Source organism: Porcisia hertigi, chromosome 31, assembly GCF_017918235.1.
Source record: "Porcisia hertigi strain C119 chromosome 31, whole genome shotgun sequence".
In the NCBI taxonomy this organism is placed as follows: Eukaryota; Euglenozoa; class Kinetoplastea; order Trypanosomatida; family Trypanosomatidae; genus Porcisia; species Porcisia hertigi.
Genome location: NC_090590.1, coordinates 692,042 through 713,815, shown reverse-complemented (window position 1 = coordinate 713,815; position 21,774 = coordinate 692,042). Strand labels below are relative to the sequence as shown.

At 52.5% G+C, this 21,774-nt stretch overlaps 4 protein-coding genes across 4 annotated transcripts; all 4 read left to right on the top strand.

Moving 5' to 3' along the window:
* Positions 1-488: 488 nt before the first annotated feature.
* Positions 489-4,625, top strand: JKF63_03864 (uncharacterized protein; the record flags this gene model as incomplete). Its single annotated transcript, XM_067899861.1, has 1 exon — positions 489-4,625. The coding sequence occupies one exon, from the start codon at positions 489-491 to the stop codon at positions 4,623-4,625; it is 4,137 nt and encodes a 1,378-aa protein (XP_067755067.1).
* Positions 4,626-5,849: 1,224 nt separating this feature from the next.
* JKF63_03863 (uncharacterized protein) lies at positions 5,850-6,869 on the top strand (the record flags this gene model as incomplete). The annotated part of the gene is made up of 1 exon (XM_067899860.1): positions 5,850-6,869. One exon carries the CDS (start codon positions 5,850-5,852, stop codon positions 6,867-6,869), a length of 1,020 nt encoding a protein of 339 aa, XP_067755066.1.
* Positions 6,870-12,878: 6,009 nt separating this feature from the next.
* On the top strand, positions 12,879-14,768 carry JKF63_03862 (uncharacterized protein; the record flags this gene model as incomplete). Its single annotated transcript, XM_067899859.1, has 1 exon — positions 12,879-14,768. One exon carries the CDS (start codon positions 12,879-12,881, stop codon positions 14,766-14,768), a length of 1,890 nt encoding a protein of 629 aa, XP_067755065.1.
* Positions 14,769-20,373: 5,605 nt separating this feature from the next.
* Positions 20,374-21,324, top strand: JKF63_03861 (uncharacterized protein; the record flags this gene model as incomplete). The annotated part of the gene is made up of 1 exon (XM_067899858.1): positions 20,374-21,324. The coding sequence occupies one exon, from the start codon at positions 20,374-20,376 to the stop codon at positions 21,322-21,324; it is 951 nt and encodes a 316-aa protein (XP_067755064.1).
* Positions 21,325-21,774: the final 450 nt, after the last annotated feature.

Sequence of the window (21,774 nt, the reverse complement as noted above, 5' to 3'; positions counted from 1 at the left end):
CTCCCCCCCCGCGTTGTCAGGACACAGACACTTGGAAAAAAAGACAGGGGGCTCCATAGCACTCTCCCATACACTGGTGCAGCGGAGGCCTCTCTCTCTTTCTCTACCCCCTGCTATAGAATAAGATAAAGGCCGCAGAACGGATATACGGCGCAGGTTACCCCATACACATACAAACATTCGCTTGTGTGGTGTTCTTTCCCTCAAACGCATAAAATATATATAAAAAAGAAAAAAAACAGCCGGAATCGTATCTCGTATTTTCTTTTTTTCTCTACACTCGTTGTGTGTGTGTGTGTTTTCCCATCAAAGTTTTCGTCGCGGTTTTACTGGCATAGTTTGACGCAGGCACACACTCGCATATTTTTTTCTCGTGCTCAACTTTTAGACGACGCCGTGGTGTCGGTAACCCCGCCTACTGGAGCACACCCTCCCTCCGCCATACGGTAATATCTGCAGTGACGCGACTGTCTCATCCCGGTGGTTCAATGGATTTGAGGCAGGAAGTGCCAGCACCAGCCAGGCTTGGTGCGGTGCCACTCTCTGCCAATGACACGAACGTGGCCCCCAGCAGTGCGGCATCGAAAACAGCGGACAGGACCGCCCTTCCACCTCTGCCGAGGCGATGGGAAGAAGAGAATTCGCCTCAGCAGCGACCGGAGCTGAGCGTGGAGACACGGCAGCGCGTGTGCTCCTCCTCCTCCTCCTCCACTTCTGCTCCTGCTACCGCTACGGTGAAGGAAGTGCCACAAGCCAAGATCTCCTCTACTCCTACTACTCCAAGGATACCGAAGGATAAGTTGGATGAGACGCGCGTGCGGGGAGCGTCAGTGGTGTCGCCCCAGCGACACGTCAATGGAGCTGGCGCCGCGTCTTCTGGAATCAAGAATGGCAACGAGAGCGGCACTAGCATGTCAACCTCCTCATTTGCACACAAGATAAATGAAAAGGCTTCGGAATCTGCACCAGCAAAGCCGAACTCTAGAGAATCGGTTCTCCCCATGAATGGCGACAAGCCCGCCTACGCCACAGATAAGCCCCCCACAAACCCAAACGTGACGCCTCGTATGCATCTCTCTGACGGGGACGATGCTGCTCTCAGCCCTCGACAACGCCACACTGCCCCGCCGCCTTCAACGCCTGAGTCGCCGCTCGCGCTTGGGTCGACTTGCGCCCCCAGCATCAATGATGGTGAGATGACGAACGCAGGCCCCTCCACAGAAAAGCAAGGCAGCGCTTACAGAACCGCACAACCGCGCAAGAACGAGGAAGAAACCTCTCGCACCCCGCAAACGGCGACTGCGTCTTTTGGCACCAACCCTGGGACGCCATCTCACCCAGCGGCTGCTAGTCAAGCCCGTCTTGGAGTTGCCTCGTGCCCCTCAACCCCACGCTCCTTGGCACATAGCGCCGCTTTCTTTGCCTCGAATGAAGGGCCTGCTGTTTCCAAGTCGACGGAAGCCACCCTTGCAGCGGAGGTGAGGGAGCTGGGGCGGGCACTCAAGGAAAAGGAGCGAGAGATCGCGCGACTCACACGCAGCGTTGACAAGGCGAACGAATCCTCAGCGAAGGCACAAGAGAAAGCCGGGGAGCTCCAAGGCAAACTGAACAGCGAGAAGTCACTTTTTTCGGCGCACAAGAAAAGCGCACTCGCTGAGAAGCAGGAGTTGCAGAAGGAGCTGCGGCAGGCCCAATCAGCGTTGCGCTCAGCAGAACAGGCACAAGATAAGTTACAGCGGGAGCTGGACAAGCAGAGGGAGAAGCTGGCCGCCGCATCATCTCGTTCGTCGAGTACAACCACCGCCCCCTACTTGACTTCGGTATCTGCAGGGACCTCTTCGGTCTTGGCCGAGGCTAAGCTGCAAGCCAAAGTCTTGAGCCTGGAGAATGAGACAAAGTCTATGAGAAATACGATTCAGCAGTTGGAGGAACAACTCGCTGCAGCCACTCCGATTGCGGGTCCTGCGCAGTCGGCCGAGGACCGCCAAGACACGGCAGCCGCTAGAGGATCAGCAGAAACAATCGAGACACTAAGGAATGAAGTAGTCAGCCTTCGCCGGCTGCTTTCCTCACACGACGCAACGTGTCGTGGCTATCAAGAGAAGATCGACAATCTTGTGAAAGAGAATGAGGCACTCAAGGCACGCGGGAATGCTTGGAGAAATCCCGCGCGCGACGATGGCACCTCTTCTACCCCGAGATCGACCTCAGCATCAGGCGTGGCGGAGAGCGAGGGGCGCTCGCCGTCAACGCGATCGCTGTGTCAGGCAGGAACGGCGGAAGTCCCTGTAAAAAGGGATACCGCACACGAGCGGGAAGAAATGAGAGTGATACAGGCTCAGCTAGGATCGTACAGGCGTATGAACGCGCGCGCCGAGCGCTCTATCAAGCAGCTTGAGGAAGAGCTGACCGCTTGCCGGCACCGCGCGGAGGTTGCAGAGGAGCAGGCAGCGAAAATGACGTCTTGCTCAGCAGATTCCTCGGCCTCCGTTGCCGTGGCCACCAACGCTCTCCGGGATGTCATAGATTCTTTGAAACTCCAGCTATCGGCTGTCACGGGCGAGTGCGATGATCTCCGGCAGTGCCTCCAGGAGCGAAGCGAGGAGGCGACCACCTTGCACTTGGCACTGCAAGAGGCCGAAGAAGAGCGAGATGCACTGATGCAGCAGACTCTCGATCTCCAGTCTCGCGTTGCCGAAGCGGAGAAAAACGCGGTGACTGCACTGGCCGTCTCGAAGGCTGAGTTCGGCGCTGCACTGGAGAAGTCCCACGCAGATCTGCTGGCAGTGAAATCGGAGCTGCAGGCCGCTGCAGATGCCGCTCAAAGGCACCAAGACGCAGCCGATTCTCTTGGCAGTGAACTTGTTGAAGAACAAGAGCGTTCTGCTCGCTTGGAAGAAGAACGTCAGGCTGCGCAGGCGGAGGCAGCAGGGCAAATGGCCGCTGCCGAAGAATCGAAGCGCCAGGTGGACCGCCTCAAGGTGCAATGCAGGGGCCTCCGACTGAAACTGGCCGACGCCACAGCGGAGCTCGCTGTGCTGCAACAAAAGTGTGCGCACATCTCCCAGGAGTGTGATGGGGCGCTGTCCCAATCGAGCACAAAGAGAAACACAACCGCTGAATCAGACAAGAAGATGTTTCCTCACCAACCCACGTCGGCGGGGCGGCACACCACAACAGAGGACAACAACAGAGTGAACCACCCTGTGTTTTCCTCTGAAGCGAAGCAGGGGGATGGCGTGTCCCGCAACCTTTCTGATGCTCTCCTCTCCGCGAACAGACGGACCCCTGCAAAAGGAACGAATTCCACGCCACCGCCGACTGTCGAGCAGAAACACGAGCCGCAAGCTGGCGACCGGCACAAGTTGGACGCGCTTTCCCGATATTCAGAAGTGCCCGCCATTATTGACCCCTTTCTTAGAGATTCTCAGCAGCGATTACAACTGCCACTGGAATTGCTGGGGCGTTTCGGTGATTCCTGTTCGCCAGGACGAGGGCGCTCGCCGGGGCGTGCACGCTCGCCGGGTGCCGCACACGTCCTGAATAATCGTTACTTTGACCCCACAATGTTCAGCGGCCGCGAGGGTCAACCGTGCTCTGTCGGGGATGACCCAATCTGCATCAGCGCACATATCCCAAGTCCTTCATCTCACCATGTGGACACGCAGAAGCAAGGTGATGCACAATCGCCTTCCAGGGCGGTCTGTCCTCGGTCGACGGCACTGTCGACATCTGCCATGGAGCTTCAGACCCTCTGCAGCGGCAGTGCTGCCAGCCTTGCATCGATGTTTTCTGATATTCCGCAAGCCTCACTTTTTTATTCAAGTTGTGATACCGTGAGTCTCGACAAAGGAGCCGGTCAACGCACCGCCGTGGAACTGCAGTTCAGCAATACAGCAGGACGGCTTTTGCTGAGCAAACGTAGGCAGCGCGTGCAGCGGCCCGTGTTTCCTGCCGTGACGCGTGGGGCAGATTTTGTGGATGTTTGCTGTGCTGCTCTTGGCTCCATCAGCCATCGAATCCACTTCTCTATGATGTCTAATGCGGGAAGGCATCATCTCAAGAACTCCTTCCGCTTTACTATCCGCGTCCTTTCCGATTGTGGAAACGGTGACGGCGACATCCTTGTCGGGTTTGCAGACCGCTACGTTCCGATGGAGAGCTTCGGCGACAAACAAAATGCACTGCACTACAATGGTTGCTACTATCTCAGCCTACGAGAGGGTCGCATCTTCTGCCCTGCTCAAAATATTCGCGGTGCAGCTTATGCGGGATGGAGTGCCGCAGCCGCAGAAGCGGTGGAACGACGCCGCAGCAGCGGTGCAGGGCCGGGGAGCGTCGACGGCGCCTTGGTTACTTGGGCACAAGACGGGGAAACGTCTTTTACAGAGGTAAGGGGAGCCTCCTCACCCATGGCCACGCATGTTCCGTCGAGGCCACCGGAGTACGTCGTGCGCGCCGGGGACGAAATCGCCTGCACCCTCTACGCAGACGGCAGACGCTCCATCCACTACTCGTGGAACGGCGTCGAGTGCGGTGTCGCCTTCACGGGTGTGACTTTATCGCCCTCTCTCTACCCGTGCATTGAAGTCAACGCGCCGGGTGGCACCGTGGAGCTTCTCTGAGACGTTTGCCCTGATTTATCGACGGTTCTGAGCTTGGATGTCTGCAGTGTTGTTCTCTAGATGAGGGGTACGCGTGGTTTGTACGCCCCCCCCCCCCCCTCCACCTCTCGCTTCATTACGGCGTAGGTGAGAAGGGCCACATTCCCACACCTCTCTCCCCCTGTTTTCAGTTTATTTTTGGTTTTTCAAGAACAACAACAAAAAACATGTTCTGTTTTTATTGACATCTCTTTATTATTGTTGCTGTTCGCTTTTCTTGTTCGTTTTTTTTTGTCCTCCATACAGTGTGACCCCCCTCCCCCTCCCCCCCCCACCATATAGATAGAGGGCGGTGTGTGGGCGGAGGATGGAAGCACCTTTCCCTCCCTCACACGTCCCCTGATGGCCTCCACGCAAAGAGGGGGAGGGGGGGGGCGGGCATATCTTTTTTTTGTCTCGCCTCTACGAAGCATGTCCTCCTCCACCCATGTCTCGTGCGATGTTTTCCTTTTAATCTGTAGCTGTATATGTTGTGGTGCGCATTGTAATTTCTTTTTTTTTTTTGAGGGGGGAGAGGTGCCGCCAAGAGTCACGAAGGTGATAATACTCAAGCGTTGGTGCTCGACATACAGGGAGCGGACCAACAAGCTTCGGGCGCTTGGGGACTGGTGTACATATGTGCACGGACGCCTGACAGATCACATGGGCAGATACGCGTGCGGTGTGGGCCCACGCCGTTCCTCTTCCCCCGCAGCCTTCTTTCCCTTTGACACCACATAGTTGGCTGTACGACGCCTATGGTGGTGTGAGACGACTGCGAGATGGGATTCTCTCTCGCCTTTGCGGGGCACTTGACCCAAGGCAACACCATTCCCGTGTATCCACGCCTCGTCTGAGATATGGTGCACATGGGGCGGTTGGATGTCGTTCCTCTACACTGTCCCACCAACATCCCCCTCCGTACCTCTCTCCCCACAGGCTCGCTTAGATGCCCTATACACACCCTTGCGGAATCAGAGCCCTTTTCAATCTCTACTGGATCGGATCGGGTCTCGTCCCGCTTCGGCTCTCCACGCAGGGCCTCTTTCCCCTCCCCTCCACCAGCGCCGCCACCTTCCCCCCCCCCCCCCCGCACCCTACTGCCCACCCCCCACAATCATACCACCCGTGCTCAAGCACTGCGTGGTTACGACCTCACAGACTCTTTCAGTGTGGTGCTATCCTAACTCCGGCACGTGGCCCAGGATGCTCAGTCATTTGGACGCTTCTACCGGAGATGCTCTGCGGAGTTTTCAGGACGCACTAAATCAAGCCCAGCAGTCACTCCAGCGGGATGAGAAGCGCCTCAGCGCAACAACTCAGTTGCTGAGCGATCTGACGATCGAGGTGGACGCCCTGAAAGCACACAACGCCCCCAACAGCGCCACACGCCAGCGACGGGAAGCGCTCCTCGCAGAAAAGATCAAAATGTCACATCAAACACGTCATCAACGCGAGGCCATTGCAGCAATGGCGGCTCATATTTCCCATCTGAAGAGCCCTGGTGCGAAGCTTACTGAGCAAGTGAGTGCTCTCAAAGGTGACGTTAGGGCACTTCGTCGCCAGTACGGGCAACGAGCTGCACAGGTGCACGCATACATCACATCATTTTTGCAACCTCACAACAGCCTAGAAAATCTTCGGTGCCAGATTTCCCTGCTGCAGCAAGAGCGTGTCTCACAAGCAGAAGCGCTGAGGACGGCTACTCAGCGTCTGGAAGAGCGAAAAGCAGATTTGGCGGCACTCGTAGCCTCTGTCAGGATGGATGCGACGTCTTGCCCGACCGTAAACTCAAGCGGTCCCCCCGAGCCCAGGCCATCACAAACCAATGCAAACCCTGATACTGCCGCCTTGTCGACACTGCACACCGATCCCCGCGGCGAACAACTGTATGCGGAGGAAGAAGTGTGCACTTTGATCATACCGACGGCCACTGAGGAGGATAGACTCGCTGAGGCGATGAGACAGCGGTCTGCGCAATTGGATGCACACAAATCTGTTGAGACACAACACGATGCCGAACGAACAACGCTCGAAGCCCTCCGCGTGGACCTCAAGCAGCAAGTTCTGCTGCTGTGCCAAGAAATCGAACAGGCAGACGCTGCGCAGCAGCGAGATCAAAAGGTCTACCTTGACACGCTGAATGACGCCGCTAGCGGATCTGTCAAGGGTGTGCCCCCACAGTGCCGGAGGTGCTCCCGCGATCTCTATCGAGGCTTCTCATGACAGAAAGGGGGAAGAAAAGAAGGGAGGGAGAAAAGAATTCAGAAGGACAAGAGAGCACAACAACAGCGATGTGTCCGCTTTTTTTTTCGAGTTAAATATATACATGTATATTGTTTTATACATATTCCCTCTCTGCTATCAAGTCGACGAACTCACGTACTCTTTTCAACGCCATACCCCTCCCCCGTCCCACCCCATCAAAGAAAAAAAGGGGGTGCGGTGGCGCTCATCTCCCTTCCCCCATTTTTTCCCATCGCGCGCTTTACTACATAAATCCTCACACCTGCATTATTCTGTTGTCCGTTTTTTTGTCTAGGGGAAACTGTGTGTGTGGCGGGGGGAGAGAGGAAGGGGGGGAGGGAAGATGAGGCATGCGCTGTTGCGCTTTAGCCTACCCCCCCCCTCGCGCCTGTCCTACTCGGGTTGTTGTATAACAGGCCTCGTCGCAGGATCTGCTCGGAACGGCTTACTCCAGAACACGCCGACTTTGGATGCTCGCGCCATCACTGCCGGACATGATGAAGGTTCCCTCGACTTCTTTTTCTACTTGGCTCTTCTTGATGGAATTCTTCGCTGCTTCTTCATTTCGTTGAGATGTTGCAACAGACATATGCGCACCCACGACTCCCTCTCCTCCTTCCCTTTCTTTTGTGTTCCTCCTCCATCACCCCCCCCCTCCTCAAAGGCCGCCACTACCCACCAAATAAAGACGATACAACCACCCGCCAGCCTGTCCGTCTGCATCGAGCTCTGTACGTTTGCAAAAGAACAAAGAAAACCAACAAAAAAAAGGTGCGAAGACAACAGAAGGAGAAAAAGTGGACAAAAGAAAACAGCATCGCCACAGACCACAAAAGCCCACGTACATTGCCACCGCTCCCTTCTCTCTCTCGTAAACACAGACAGGGGGGAAGGGGAGAACTCACCGACACAATTTGGGGGGCTGAAGGAATCTGCCTGTTCGACTGTTTTCTTGTTCTATTGTGTCGCTCTCTCGGTCTGTCTGCTCAACTTTTCTTTCTTTTGCTTCTTGCTGGTTCTTGGCTCTTCTGCTATTCGCTTCAGAAGTGGTTGGAGGACCTCGTAACCATCTCCCCCCCCCCTCCACTCTGGGCACCGCTCCAGAAAGCCTGTGAGAACCATCAGAGTAGAACAAAAGGGAAACAAAAGATCGGAACGCGCAGAGTAGCTGAGTTTCTCAAAAGCTCGAGACATAAAGACGGAGCGCTCATCACAGTGACTCTTCTTCGAAGTGTTTGCGTGCGTGTGTGCGTGCGTTTTCGTTTGTTGTTCTTGAAAGACACACACGAGCGGTTGTTCTGTCAATAAGCTGGAAAGGGTGGAACTAAAAAAAAAGATACACAGAAGAAAAAAATTGAGTTTGGCCCACTCACATCTGGTCTTCTGGTGAGCCACACCCGCCACACACACCAAAAAAGAAAAATTTTTCCCCATCTCAGATCTGTTATATATATATATATATATTCCCGTCTTCTTCCCCTCACCTTCGCCTCCCCCCCCCTGCCTCTCCTTCTTTCTAACCCGACGAGGGGTAAAACCTTCTTGGGAGAAACTATATATATGCACATTGAAGGAGAGTGCAGCTTAACTGCAACTCGGTGTCCGCGTTCCCGCATGCGTGAGTGTGCGCTTTTTTTTTCCTTTTGACTCTGCGCTCCTGTTCCATTGAGTGATTATTTGTGTGTGTGTGTCTGTGTTTTTCCAAGGAAAAAAACGTCGAAGAAAAAGAAGGCGTTCATCGAAAGCGAACGAAAAGTAGAATAAATTCGCGTTCTTTGGAGTCTTTTTTTGTAGACTCTTTTTTTTTCCTCTTCCCTTTCCTCCCCTTTCAACCCCCTTCTAGTTTTACACACGGGAGATTCTTCTCCGGTGCGTTTGCTAGCCCCCTTGTTCCCCTCTTTCCCCCCTTTCTCCCCCCCCCCCTACCCCGCCCCGTCCCGTAACTCCCCTCACTCCCTCTTCGTTCCCTACCCGTAAGAAATCCACATCATATATTTCTATACATACATATATATATATATAGGTGTTTCTCTCTTTGGCCATCTCCCCTCTTCCCTCCTACTTCTGGCTCCGCCTCGCTCTCTCGCTCTCTCGCTCTGTTTTAATTGTTTCGCGGGTTTTTTTTCTGCATCTCTTTTCAGGTGAAGAGAGAGAAAAAAGGCCCCTCGCCCTTTTTTCCCCCGGCGCCTGCTGCTAGACGTCCCTCGGCTTACCTTCCTCTGCATCACGGCGCTCACTACACAGGTGCTTGACTGGTCTCGTCTTTCCCCTCCACACCCCACCCCCCTCCTAGAGGCACACATTTCTGAGATACCTGATTATTATTATTATTAGTCGGGGATCTGTTGTGTTTGTTCTGTCCCAATCAGAGCCATCGTCCTCCTCCTCTGGTCCTCTCCCTTGTCCTGCAGTTTTGTGTGTGTGTGTGTGTATTTTCGTTTTTTTCCTTTCTGTTTTTTGGGGGGTGAGCTTCTTCTCACTTCACGGATACGTCCCCCTCCCCCTCCCTTGCCCTCTGACAGCCTTTCCTGTCTCTTACTGTCCTCTCAGTGCCTGTGGAATCTCCTGTCCAGTATCCCCCGCCCCCCCCGCACACACACACACAGACAGACAGAGACAGACGCAAGTATTTTCTTTTTTGGATTCTGTTTTTCGTTTCTCTGTCCTTCGCTAAGATCACCCCGTATCCCACCCTCAAAAAAAAAACCGTTGTTTCTTCTCTCCCCACTACTACCACCCACACCCCCTCGCTCCTTTTTTTAATTTGTATCTGTATCCCGTATTCCCCCCTCCTCCCCCCTTTCAAACCCTCATTTGCATGTGTTGTGTGTGTGGCGTAAGACTCTCACTGTATAAGACGAAGAAGCAAAAAAAAAGAACGGGATACACACTGGCAAGGTCCGTCCTGGCACACACACACACACACACACCTGCGCGCCCCCCTTTTTTTCGCCTCCCCATCTCCCCTCCCACCGGCATATACCCCGCCTGAAAAAAGAAAACCCCAAAACAACATTCTCTCATCTCTCTTTATCCGAGATTAGGGGCCACATAAAGAACGTGAAAGCACACGAGCAGCCCACGCTTCACACACACACACACACACACAGAATTTCAAAAAAAAAAAAGAAACTCGACTCTGCTCACTTTTTCTGTTGTTCTTTTAATCGTCGGTCAAGGATTCGGAGAGTTCCCTTCCTGTGCTGCCGTAGAGCTCGCTGTTCGTAACTCCTCCTGTCCGACTGTCCTTCCTACTTCATTGCTGTTTGCCTTGATCACAGCCGTTTTATTGTTAATATTTTGTGGTTCTTGAAGTGCTATACCCTCTTGTCTCACTCGTGCAGTGTTGTCTGCACCTGTATACATACACACTCACCGTTCAAGCCCAATAAATATCCGATTGGAGGCATACACACATATACACACATATATACACACAAAATCGTCTCTTTCTCGTGCGGACGCCCTTCACTATCTCCATAGCGCATTCTCTCCCCCCCCCCCTCGTGTTTCTCTTTCATTTTTGATACTGAATAGTGTAATCCTTTTCGAACCCCATTTTTGTGGTTGTCGTTCCCTTCACGATAGCAACCTTGTATTCGTGACGCGTAACTGCATACCCCCCCCCTCACCGTGTTTCACGTTTTCCCGTGTCTGTCTGTCGTGCTTCCCTCCCCCCCCCCTTTTTCCCCCTCAGTGCTTGCGCTTTTGTCGTCTCAACGTGAGCTTTACTTTTAAAAAAAATCTCTCTCTCTTGTGTTGTGTGTATCTGCTGTTATTTCGTGTGTGCTTGTGTTGTTTTTTTTCCTTCATCGCTCACGTGGTGGGAAGACTGTTTACCTAAGCGTTCCCACCCACCCACCCACACCGTTTGCACTGTGTGCACTGGAGAAACACCTTTTTTTGCACGCGTAACTTATTTATATATTTATATACATACACATACACACTCTCTGCAAAAAAAAAGAATTCGATAACTCAAGAAAAAGAGGGGAAAAGTTAGACGGAAGCGCATCTCAAGTGGTGGGGTAGAGGAGAGAAAGGGGGAAGCAACCTTTCCGCACACCCAATCAACCCTTTGGTATACTGTGGACGCTCTTCAGGCCAGGAAACACACACGAAAAAAAATCCTTAGTGTTCCGCTTTCTCATCTTGTAAGCATTTCACTCTTAATACTCGTTTGCTTTTTGTTTTTTTGTAGCAGTGTGGAGGTTTAGTGGTACTTGGAGCGTGGCTCTCTTTCTTTCCCTTCCCTCTCGTCACCCCTCCCTCCCTTGTGTTTCTCGTTTGCCGCGTTTTTTTTTTTCTGGGGTTTGTGTAAACCGATTTCTTGTTGTCGTCGGTGCGACCCTTTTCTCCTTCCTCTTTCCTCTCGCACACCTTTTCCCCTCTTCTTCCCTGCCTCTTCCTCCCTGCCTCTTCCCTACCCACTCCCCCACCACCATTCGTGGGTTCTCTACCTCTCGCTTCTACGGTTTTCCTTGACACACTCCTGCCGTTATACATAAGTTTATATATATATATATATACACCCGCCATTTTCCCCTGCACCATCTTTTTTTGTTCTTTTTGATACGTGTGATCCCTCGCTTCTCCTTTTTGAACTGTCAACCCACTTTTTCTTCAGATTTTGTTCTCATCCTTCCCCTCCCATCCTTCCCCTCCCATCCCCCCCCCTTTGCCTCGTCTCCCTCCTTTCACGCCTGCCTGATTCCTCTTTTTTGTACACCATCCGGGGGGGGGGTGTAGTTTAGTGACACTCCTTCCGTATTTTGGTTGTTGTTGTTGTTGTTTGCGTGTTGTGTTTCATCTTGATTTTTCACGCCTTCCAGATTCTTTTTTTCTTCCCCCTGATCTCTTGTGTTCACCTCTCTCCTCGTGTTCTCTCTCGTGTGTGGTGGTGAGTACATCTGTGCTGCGTTTTTTTTCCTCTATTTGGTTTTTTTGTTTGTATTGCCAGTGTGTAGTACATTTATATATTTATATATACACACACATTATTCCCCGCCTCTGTCTGTGTGTGTGTGTTCTCCCCCTTCACTCTTTTAAGGGTGTACTTGTTGCCTTTTTCCCCTTTTTTTGTGATTTGCTAGGAAACGCAAACAAATTCCCCCTTTCGCCTCCTCGACCTCGCCCCTCTCTTCCTCCGCGTACCCTTCTAGGCTCTGATTTATCTTCTGCAACAACATCCTCCCCTGATTGTCTTGGTGTATTCACGTGCCCTAACCCCCCCCTCGACACCCCATACACACCACTCCACCACCACGACACCCCCTTTTTTTTCGTGTTTGTTCTTGCTTGTCTGGTCTTCTTTTTTTCCCCCCTCACCCTCGTTTTATTCAACGTGTTCATTTCGCACCTTTGTTGCGTATCCCCCTTCCCTTCACCTCCCCCCCCCCCACCCCCCACCTTCCTCCTCCCCTCCTCAGGGGGACCACATCTCATAACCGCCCCTTGTGTTTCATCTACATTTGTTTCTCTCTTTTCTCTCCCCTTCCTCGCCACTTTTTCTTGCTTACAAATATATATATATAGATATATTTGTATCTTGAACAAATTTCTTTCCATCTTCTCATCCCCCTCCGCCTCCCCCCCCTCAAAAAAAATAGAGAGAGAGAGAGAGGGAACTATTTTTATTGGTGTATATCTATATATATTTATATACATCTATCGCGGTTTTTCACCCTTGTTTGTTTCTCTTGTCTTCCCCCCGTTTTTTTTTCTTGGGCACTGTTGTGGGGACACGCTTCAACGCGAACTCTCAATAATTTTTTTTTGCTCACTGCCTTCTCTTTGTTGAATACTGTTTAGGCTCTGTATTCGTAGTGCCTGTTGCAGTAACTTATTTTTGTTTTTATTTTTTTATTATTTTCTTTGGGGGAGTGGGGTGGCATTGCATAACATCCTCCACTCGTTTATTTTAGTTGTCGTCGCTCCTCTTCTCCCCTTTCCTCCCTCCCCCCTCCCCTATCCTCTCCACCGTGGCAAATGTACTGGATGCCTGTGATTTCTTCTGCCGCCTCGCAAGGCGCGCCGTCGACGGCCTCATCCCAGACTTCGGGTGTGACGACGAGCACGAAAAACTTGGTAGCACAGGCATCAACACCATCTAGTTCCTCTGGGGCTCCGATTGCCTGTGGTATGCCTGCAATGATGCAACTCTCCATGGCGGCATCGGGCTCACAGCCGTCTGACACACATACGCTTATCAGCTTTCCTTCTCAGCAGACTCCTGTTGCACACGCCGCTGAAGGAGCGGGCATGGCGGCCTCTTTCGTACCCGCCATGATAAATTCGAACCAGCAGCACTTTCTGAGTTTTCCCGATGCGGCAGCACCCTTCAACTCCATGACGCCGAGTTTTGCATTCGCGACCGGCAGCCCTGTAATGGCGGCTCCCGGGGCCCCAGTTACGCTCACTGCCTCTGGTGCACCCATCGGCAGCTACCCTTCTGCTATATACCCGAGCAGCACCGTCGGCGGCCTTGTGAATAATATGCCTGCAGCGTCCATCGCGGCATGTCAAGCTGGCAGCGTGTCAGGTACGCCGCAGCCTCCATCCTTGGCTAGTGTGTGTAACGACACACTTCGCTCATACACATCCTTCCCCCCCTCAGCACAGATTGTCCCGCAGCTCTATCCGGGAGCCGTGCCGTGTTATAGCGCCCCTGGCTGCGTAACACCGGCTGGAAGTTTTCTTTTCCAAGCTCCAGCCGTGACGTCAACAACGAACCTGCCTCCGCCTCCACAGTATAACAGCATTACGAACCCGCGTGCGAGCGGATCGCGCAGTTTTCTCTACGACTTCAGCGGCGCCAGTGTTGCATCGAAGCCTGCCGCTTGCTCCCAATCAGCACCTGTAGTGCGCAACGGCGATGCTGGCAAGGGCTACGAGGCCGGGGTCTACTACGAGGGACGAGTGAAGCGCTTCAATCCGATCCGCGGCTACGGGTTTGTCTCCGCCATGTACAAACTCATCCCACTTGAAAACCCCACCGTGACGAGGAGCACCGAGGAGGCGATGTCGCTGAGCACCAATGAGAGGCAGGTCAACACCCCCATCGAGAAGCCGCTGAACATCTCAGCGACCACCAACGCCGATGAGGAGGCTGAGAGCTCGTCTCGTATTTCTGCTTCCGATGAGCCCAGCGTGGGGGTAAAGGATTTGGAAGTGGTGTATATCAGGGGTGTTCCCCACACCCGCCACCCCGTCACAATGGGAGACATCTTTGTTCACTATCATTGCCTGCAGCGCACCTCGAATGAGGCCGACACAGCCACGAACGAGGGCTTGGTCAACCTACCAGTCGGATCCAGGGTGCAGTTCAAGGCAGAAGTCTTTGTTCCGGCGGAGTTGATGGAAAAGGCCACAGACAGCAAGGAGGCGGCAGAGATGCTCAATAAATTGGGCATACCCATCGAATATAATCCAAACCTTTTGAGTGGGGCCATCGCGGCAACAAAAGGCTGGGGCTATCAGGCCATCGACGTTCACCTGCTGCCACCACAGGGACCCCCGCCGATACTGCCCGGCGAAGCGGACCGGGCGGGTGCTGCCCAAAACGCATCTTCAGTGAATACCCCAAGCAAATTTCTCAAACCGTGTTTTCCCTCTGCGAACGAGACGTCCCTGCGTAACGGCGCCGATGATGGAAAAGAAATGAGCAGCGACAACAACAAAATATCGAACACCGCCTCCCGTGGTGTGTCGAGCGCGCATCTCCGGTCGCAGCGGCCCACGATTCACATACCAGTGGAGAAGGACGACGTGACACCACCGCCGTCGTTCGAGGCGGCCACGGCAGGTATGGGGTACGTCATGGCACCCCCCAACGCCACCATGTACATGACAAATTATGTCTTGGGCCATTACATTTAATCGAGTGCCATCATCGTAGCGACCCCTTTTTTGCGGTTTTCGACGAGAGCCTCATTAGGAAAGAACGAGTAGAGCAGGCAAAAAAAAAAGGGTGCCGCCAGACGCGACAGGGTGTAGAATGATCTGTAGAAACACACAGGGCACTGTCAAGCTCGACATGCGAACACCTTTGCGTACTTGAGTTTTTTTTCTCAATGTACTGACTCTATATGCCTTTCCTTATCTTCGTTTGTTTCTCCGACAGCGGTGGTGCTGGTGGTGAATGTGGCAGCGGCGGCGGCGGCGGTTACAGCAAAGTCGTCTGGAGAGTCTACACCGACTTCCACGTCGTGGCGAACTCGCATCCATCCACCGTATTAGTCGTTTTTTTTCCTCCCCCGTCTTTTCTCTCCCCCCCCCTTCCTCCCCTCCCCTCCCTCTTCGTCTCGGGTGAATGCTTGTCTGATGAGAGGCGCGGACATCTTTTTTTTTCTGTTCTCCTCCTCCTCCACCTCTCTCGCTCTTCTGTATCCCTTTGTTGACACAAGGAAAACCAAATGGGAGAACCCCCCAAAAAAAAAAGTAACGCATGTAATGACATGCGTCTCCTCCCCTCCCGGCCGCCCCCCCCCTTCCCCCTACATCACCCCGCCCTTTTCCTTTGGTTTTTTCTATTAGTATAAATGAAAAATCGGGTGTGTCTTCCCCCCTCTTCATCTTTTTTTTTCGTGTGTGTGTGCTGTTTGCATGCATGTGTTTTATTTGAAGTCATGGTGGGGGGAGGAGGGGGCGGGGCATTTGTATGGTTATGTACTTTTTTGGGGGGGTTACCGTTTTTCCCCTTCTGTACCTCCCCCCCCCTCCTCCCGTCTCTTTGGTATCCTGCAGTGTTTTTTTTTTCTTCTTCTTCCCCCTCAACAAGCCACCCCAGCCTTTCTTTCTAACCCTGCTCCTTCTTACTCCTTTTCATCTCCCTACTAATGTTGACAGTGACAATCGCAGTAAAGTAGACCGTCCAGGAGGTACCCTGACGACTGTGTGTTGGTTGGAACAGTACGGCAAAAAAAGAATTGAAGCGACGACCGCTTACACTTTGCTTGCTCGCTTCTCTCTCCTTGTCCCTCTTTTTTTCGCTACTTATGTAGCCTTTTTTTTGTTGTTGGTTGGTTTGTTTTTTGTCAATAGATGCATTTGTGTCACTTTTTTTTTTCTGATTTCTCGTGTTTTCTCGTGTTCTCTGTTGTTATTGATATGATAGTTGATTTATTTACGCGAGATGTTTGAAGAGGTACTCGTCATTTTTTTTTTTCGCTCACCATTTGTCTCCGTATTTATCCCCTTTTCTTTGGTTTCTATTGTTGTTTTATTATATTATGTTGACGTCACTTCTGCACCCTCTCCTACACACACACATCCGTTTTCTCAGCCGCTTCTCCACTGACTTTTTTTTCATTGTACAGGCATGCGCAGACAGAGAGAAAACACACCCACGTTTTTTTTTCTGTGTCTGTGTTCGAGAAAGGAGCGGAGGAGAGGGCCTTGCACAACTCTGTTTTTATTTGGTTATCCTTTTTTCCCCCAGCGGCCACCCTCTGTTTTTTTTTTGCTTGATGCTGTGCTGGTACCTCCACCTGTTTTGATTTTCTCGCCCCCCCCCGCCCGCCTCTTATTGATTGACCCTATTAAGCCTCTGGTGTTTCTCCCTATCCATTTACGTGTGGGGAGTGAGTGTTCACCGAGTCTTCTCTCTGTCTCTCTCTCGCTCGTGTGTGTGTGTGTGTGTGTATTGATGTAACTATTTTTTTTTAACCTCCCCTTTTCAAAAACAAAAATGGCGACTCTTGTGAAGGCTGCGTCTCCTTCCCCCTCTCTCTTCTTCCTCTTTCCCCCTTTCACTTTTTCGTTCTCTTTTCTTCGTTGTTGTTTCAACATCTTCTTAATGCGAAACATTTTTTCCCCTTCGGAGGGGTCGGTGTTTTGTGGAGGAGAACGGGCGTTCTGTAATACATATGTGCATGTAGGTATGTGTCTTGGGCTCCCTTCTTCAGGGGTTGCGCTCTTGGTCTCTGCCGGTCTACCCCCTCGTCCCCGTCAGCTCCCCGTCCATCCCCTGTTTTTTGATTTTATTTTGGTGTGTGTATGTGCGTGTGTGTGTGTTTTTCCATGCAAAGACGTCCCCCCCTCCTCCCCCCCCCCTCCGCTCTCCTTATGTTCGTACCTATCCGCGTCCTTTTCGTCTCCCTCCATACCCCCCCCTCTCCCTCTCTCTCCCTCTCTCTCTCGCTTTCTTCCCTGTTTTAGATATCTCGTCTTACTTGTCTTTGTCGTTGCTTTCTTCTACCCTTTGCAACACACTCCTGCACTCTTGGTGCTCACGCTTCTTTGCACCTCCCCCGACTGCTTACGGAGGAGGGGAGGGGGGATTTGCATGTGGGGCTGTGTGCGGTCTGACCGTGTTGCGCTATCGCTCATTGTCTTGAGCGCTACTTATATAAAATATGCATGCATATGCGCACCTCTCAACGTCGTGGGCTATTTTGTGAGAGGGTGGCTCGTAGACCGTCCACCACCCACCCTCCAACAGAAACCGTTGTGCTTTGCGTGTCGCTGCTTGAGAGTGTGCACGTGTGTTCCCCCTTATCTCTTTGATGGCTCCTTCTTTGTCTCTCTTACACACACCCTCTATCATTAACGCTGCTCGTTCCCCCTCCCGTCTCTCTTTAGTATTGTGTTTGGAGACCTCGATCGTAGATGCATGGGATATATGTATGTATGTAGATGTATAGACCCATCGCCCGTTTACGTCAGTGCGTGCGCATCTCTGCCTCTCCCTCTACTCGACATCTGCCCGATTTCCGCCGGCCAATGCCTTTTGCTTTCTATTCTCCCAGAACATCTGTATTCTGTGCTTTTTCCCCTCCCCCTCCCCCTTTCCCTTCTCCCACGATTTCCGCGTTTTGCTGTCGTGTTTTTTTTTTGTGGAGGGGGGGGGCTAATATTATCGTCGTGACTTGCGCTACTTCTTTTAAAGCTTCATTTTTTTTTTTTTCAAAGCTCTTCACGCTGTCTTGGTGGCATTTGTCGAGTGGGTCTCTTTCTTTTTTTTTTCCTTCGCAAGCGGAGAAATTAGAATGCACCCTCACATACCCCCGTCCGTGCGCGCAGCGTTTCTCCCCTCCCCTCCCCTCCCCCTCCCCCCCCGCCTCGACTCCTCCTCCTCCTCCTCCTCCCCTTTGAGAGTGATGCAAATCTCTTTTTTTTTTTTTACCTCCCCCCGGTAGGGTGACAGTTGTCGTTTTTTTCCCTCTATTTTTCATTTTCCCATCGTATTTGTGTGTGTGCGTGTGTGTGTGCGTGTGTGTATTATTTTATGTGTGGAGAATATAAACAGGTCGTTGAGACAGAAAGGAGTCATCACGCCCGACCCTCCCTACGGGGGGAGGGCGAAGGGGGGGGGGGCCTAACACGCGCCTCCTGGGCTCTGAAGATATTTTGTAGTTCTCTATGGTGTTGGGAAAGGAGTAATCAACAGTCTCCCAGCGCCCGTTGGCCCCACTCCACCCCCCACCACCACCACCACCACCCGTTTTTCCCCCCTTTTTGTTCACTTTTTTTTTCGCAATTCAAACGTTGTGACTTTGACCGTTTGAGTGTTTTCCTCTCTCTTTTGTGTGCACGCACCAAAGCTTTTACCCTCGTGTTTAATCGGTGACACCTTTCGCTCTGTTTGTGTGTTTTTATTTATTTTGTGGGAGGAGGGAGAGGTGCTTCGGTAGATATCCACTGCACGTGTAGTTACAGCCCCTTTCTCCCCCCCCCCCCCTTCCCCCCTTATAATGATTATTCGAACAAAAAAAATTTTAGACGGAAGCTGAGACGTTTTTATCTTTTGGTGTTCGTCTTGTCGACTGTTCGATCAAATTCTATATATACATATACATAATGTATAATGTATATATGTGTGTATGTGTAGGTGTGTGTATCTTTTTTCTCTATTCCCTCTCTCTCTCCTGTTTTTTTTATTATTATTCGTTCCAATGTTTTATTTCAAGGGAAAAAAGGAAAATACAAACTAAATACAAGCACACCGATAGGCATACACCGACAAACTTGCTGGATGATAGGGGAAGGGGGGGAGGGGGGGAGACGGGGGGGGGGCTACACCTGACTGTGGGTGATCAAAGGCCCGATGCCCACTTGACAGGGAGATCCGGGCTGTTGACCTCACTCTGACATTCCCCACCCCACCCCAACCCCCTTCCTCCCCCCCCCCCCTCTGCCCTGCCTGTAATGCAAAGGTGGGGTGAGGGTGGGTGTGGCGGTGCAATGAATGGCACTACATCAACACAAACAACAAATGCCAACACATTCAGTTCACTACCCGTATTCCAGGCACTGTCAATTTGTTTGACTCAACAGAGGCGTGGGGTACCTCATGTGCTTCCCCCCGCATCCCCCCACAGGGGAGGGAGGGGGGAGCGAAGTGCGTGAACCAAGCAGGAGGGATACTTCGCAGCTGGTCGCGCCTGCGAAGTGAGTTTGCTTAGAGTGTGTGAATGCAGAAGTTGCGCGTGAGGAACCCTCGGGTGAGCCTTACATTGACGCATGTGTACCGTAGCTGGGGACAAGGTGGCTGGAGCGCTCTCTTGACAGCCCAATGGCCGACGGTGAGAATTCAGACACGTTATACATCACAGAATCCGTAGGCCTTGGGGAAAGGGGAAGAATAATAAAAGACCCTCTTGTCGTCATTATTATTATTATTCAACCGCTTCGTCGTCGTCCCCCCCCCCTCCCTCCCACACACACACACACCTCCCCGCGTGCATATACTCTTGTTGTGTTCTCGACATTATCTACTCATCCATGTATCCATCCATCCTCTCATCCCCTCTCTCCCAAGTCATCTCGCTCCCTCCACCGGCCAACCTTTACGACATCCACCAAGGCAGACTTCTCCCTCTCTGTTACGCTTTCACACATTTGCATTGCACTTCAAGACTACTTCACCCACAGAATATATATATAAATATAGTTGCCATATTATTTTTTTCGGTAAGCTGCACCGTCTACTGCACGTCTCTATTGTCTACACACATTCTTCCATCCCCTTGTATCCGACACACCCAAAAGGCTCACGCCGAGAATGTATCAGTTTGTCTACAGCAGTCCAGGGGCCGGCATGCTCTCTCCGTACGCCACAGCCCCCTCCTCCCAGCCTCTATCGACACCACAATTTTACATCCCCGGCAACCAGGCGGTGCAAAGCTGCCCCGTGGCTTTAAGCGCTGGGCAAACGATGATGTACTGTGCACCGGCCACCAGTGAGGCAAACATGCAACAAATGGCTTTTCCCTCCATTTCTTCGTTTACGTGGTCGCCTATGCCTCCCGCGAACAGCAACGACTACGCCCCGGCCGCATGCAACTCCCTTCGACCCATTCCCGTTGGCACTTGTGCGAACACGCTCGCCAACGGGACCCCTGCGCTGCTTCAGCCTCACGCGAGCTCGCCAACGTTTTTAAGCGTTAACCCTCTCCCCACCACCACCACCACCACGACATCGTCGATGTTAACGGGAGGACTCTCTCACACTTCTGAAAAGAAGTCCACCTCTGACACTTCGATGACGAGCATGGCAAGCTCCAATGTCGCTAGTGGCGCTACGACGGGTACAACAAACACAGCGAACAGCTTCAAGACCGCTGAGGGCGTGTCAACTCCGTTACCAGCGTTCCCGGCGACATCGACGCTGCCGTCTGGAACAGTGGCCACGGTTGCAGTGCCCCCAAAGACGCACCAGCAGCCGAAGACGTGCATCTGGTTGAGCCATTCTCCGGGTTGCTCAACGTCTATTCGGGCAGAGGACATGACCGCTTTAAGTGATACGAATGGAGCACTAAGCTTCAATGCATACGCCATGGCCCCACACCCGGTACCACCGCAGATTACGCCCTTCGGCGTGCCCATGACGCAGGCCCTCTCCGCGCCGATACCCGGCACCGCCACGCTTCTCATGACCACCCTGCCACCACCACCACCACCACCGCCGCCGCCGCCGCCGAGGGAGTTGAACGGCCTGCAGTACCACCTTGGTGAGCTGTATGAGGGCAGTGTAAAGCGATACAACCCCAACCGCGGCTTTGGATTTCTGACCGCGAACACCCATATAACTGTGAATGGTGACCACTCGCACACGGAAACCTCGACTGGAGTTAGGGTTCAACTCGGTGACGTTTTTGTGCATCAGTCGTCCATGCGAATGGACGGATTTCGCACGCTTCCCGTGGGCGGGCGGGTGCGTTTTCGTATTGGCTACAAAGACGGCCAGCAAACATTCCAGGCGGTGGATGTTGAGCTTCTGCCGCAAGTGCTTCCGCCTAGCGTGGAGATGGCGTTATCGGCGGCGCTAACGCTGAAAAACACCACCACCACGTGCGATGGAAAGCCAGAGTACCCAGCTTCTGTGCCGCGGGACGCTCCGCCCAACGTGAGCGCAGGAGGCGGCTGGGTCCGCAAGCCACACTCAGAGAGCCGCACTATCAACTATACCACCACCTCTGAGGGTGTCGACTAGGCCAGTGAGGAGGACAAGCCGCTCATTGACTTGGAGTTGGATGCTTCTTCGGTTTTGAGTGGGGTGTGAATGATTTTTTTTCCCTTTCACATTGGCCCTCAAGTCTGATGAAGTCCGCTCAGAGAAGCACTCGTAATCCACCGGGCGAGCCCCCCTCCCCCCTCTCCCCTCTCCCACCGCCGCATCTCGATCTGTATTCCTCTCTGCAGCTTTTCTGGTGCTAAAATAAAATACACTCTCCTCCACACCCCCTCCCAACAAAAAAACAAAATAGAAAACATGCGCAAGAATCATTAAAGGGAAAAACCCCTGATCGTCTTATTTTTTTCCATCTTCCGAACGGAGACATCAAATAAGGGCGGATGCGGGGGCCTCGTTCGCCTCCCACGACCTCAGAGACCCTTTTTTTTATACTCATTCATTTTTGTGTGTCTTGCAGAAAACTCTCCC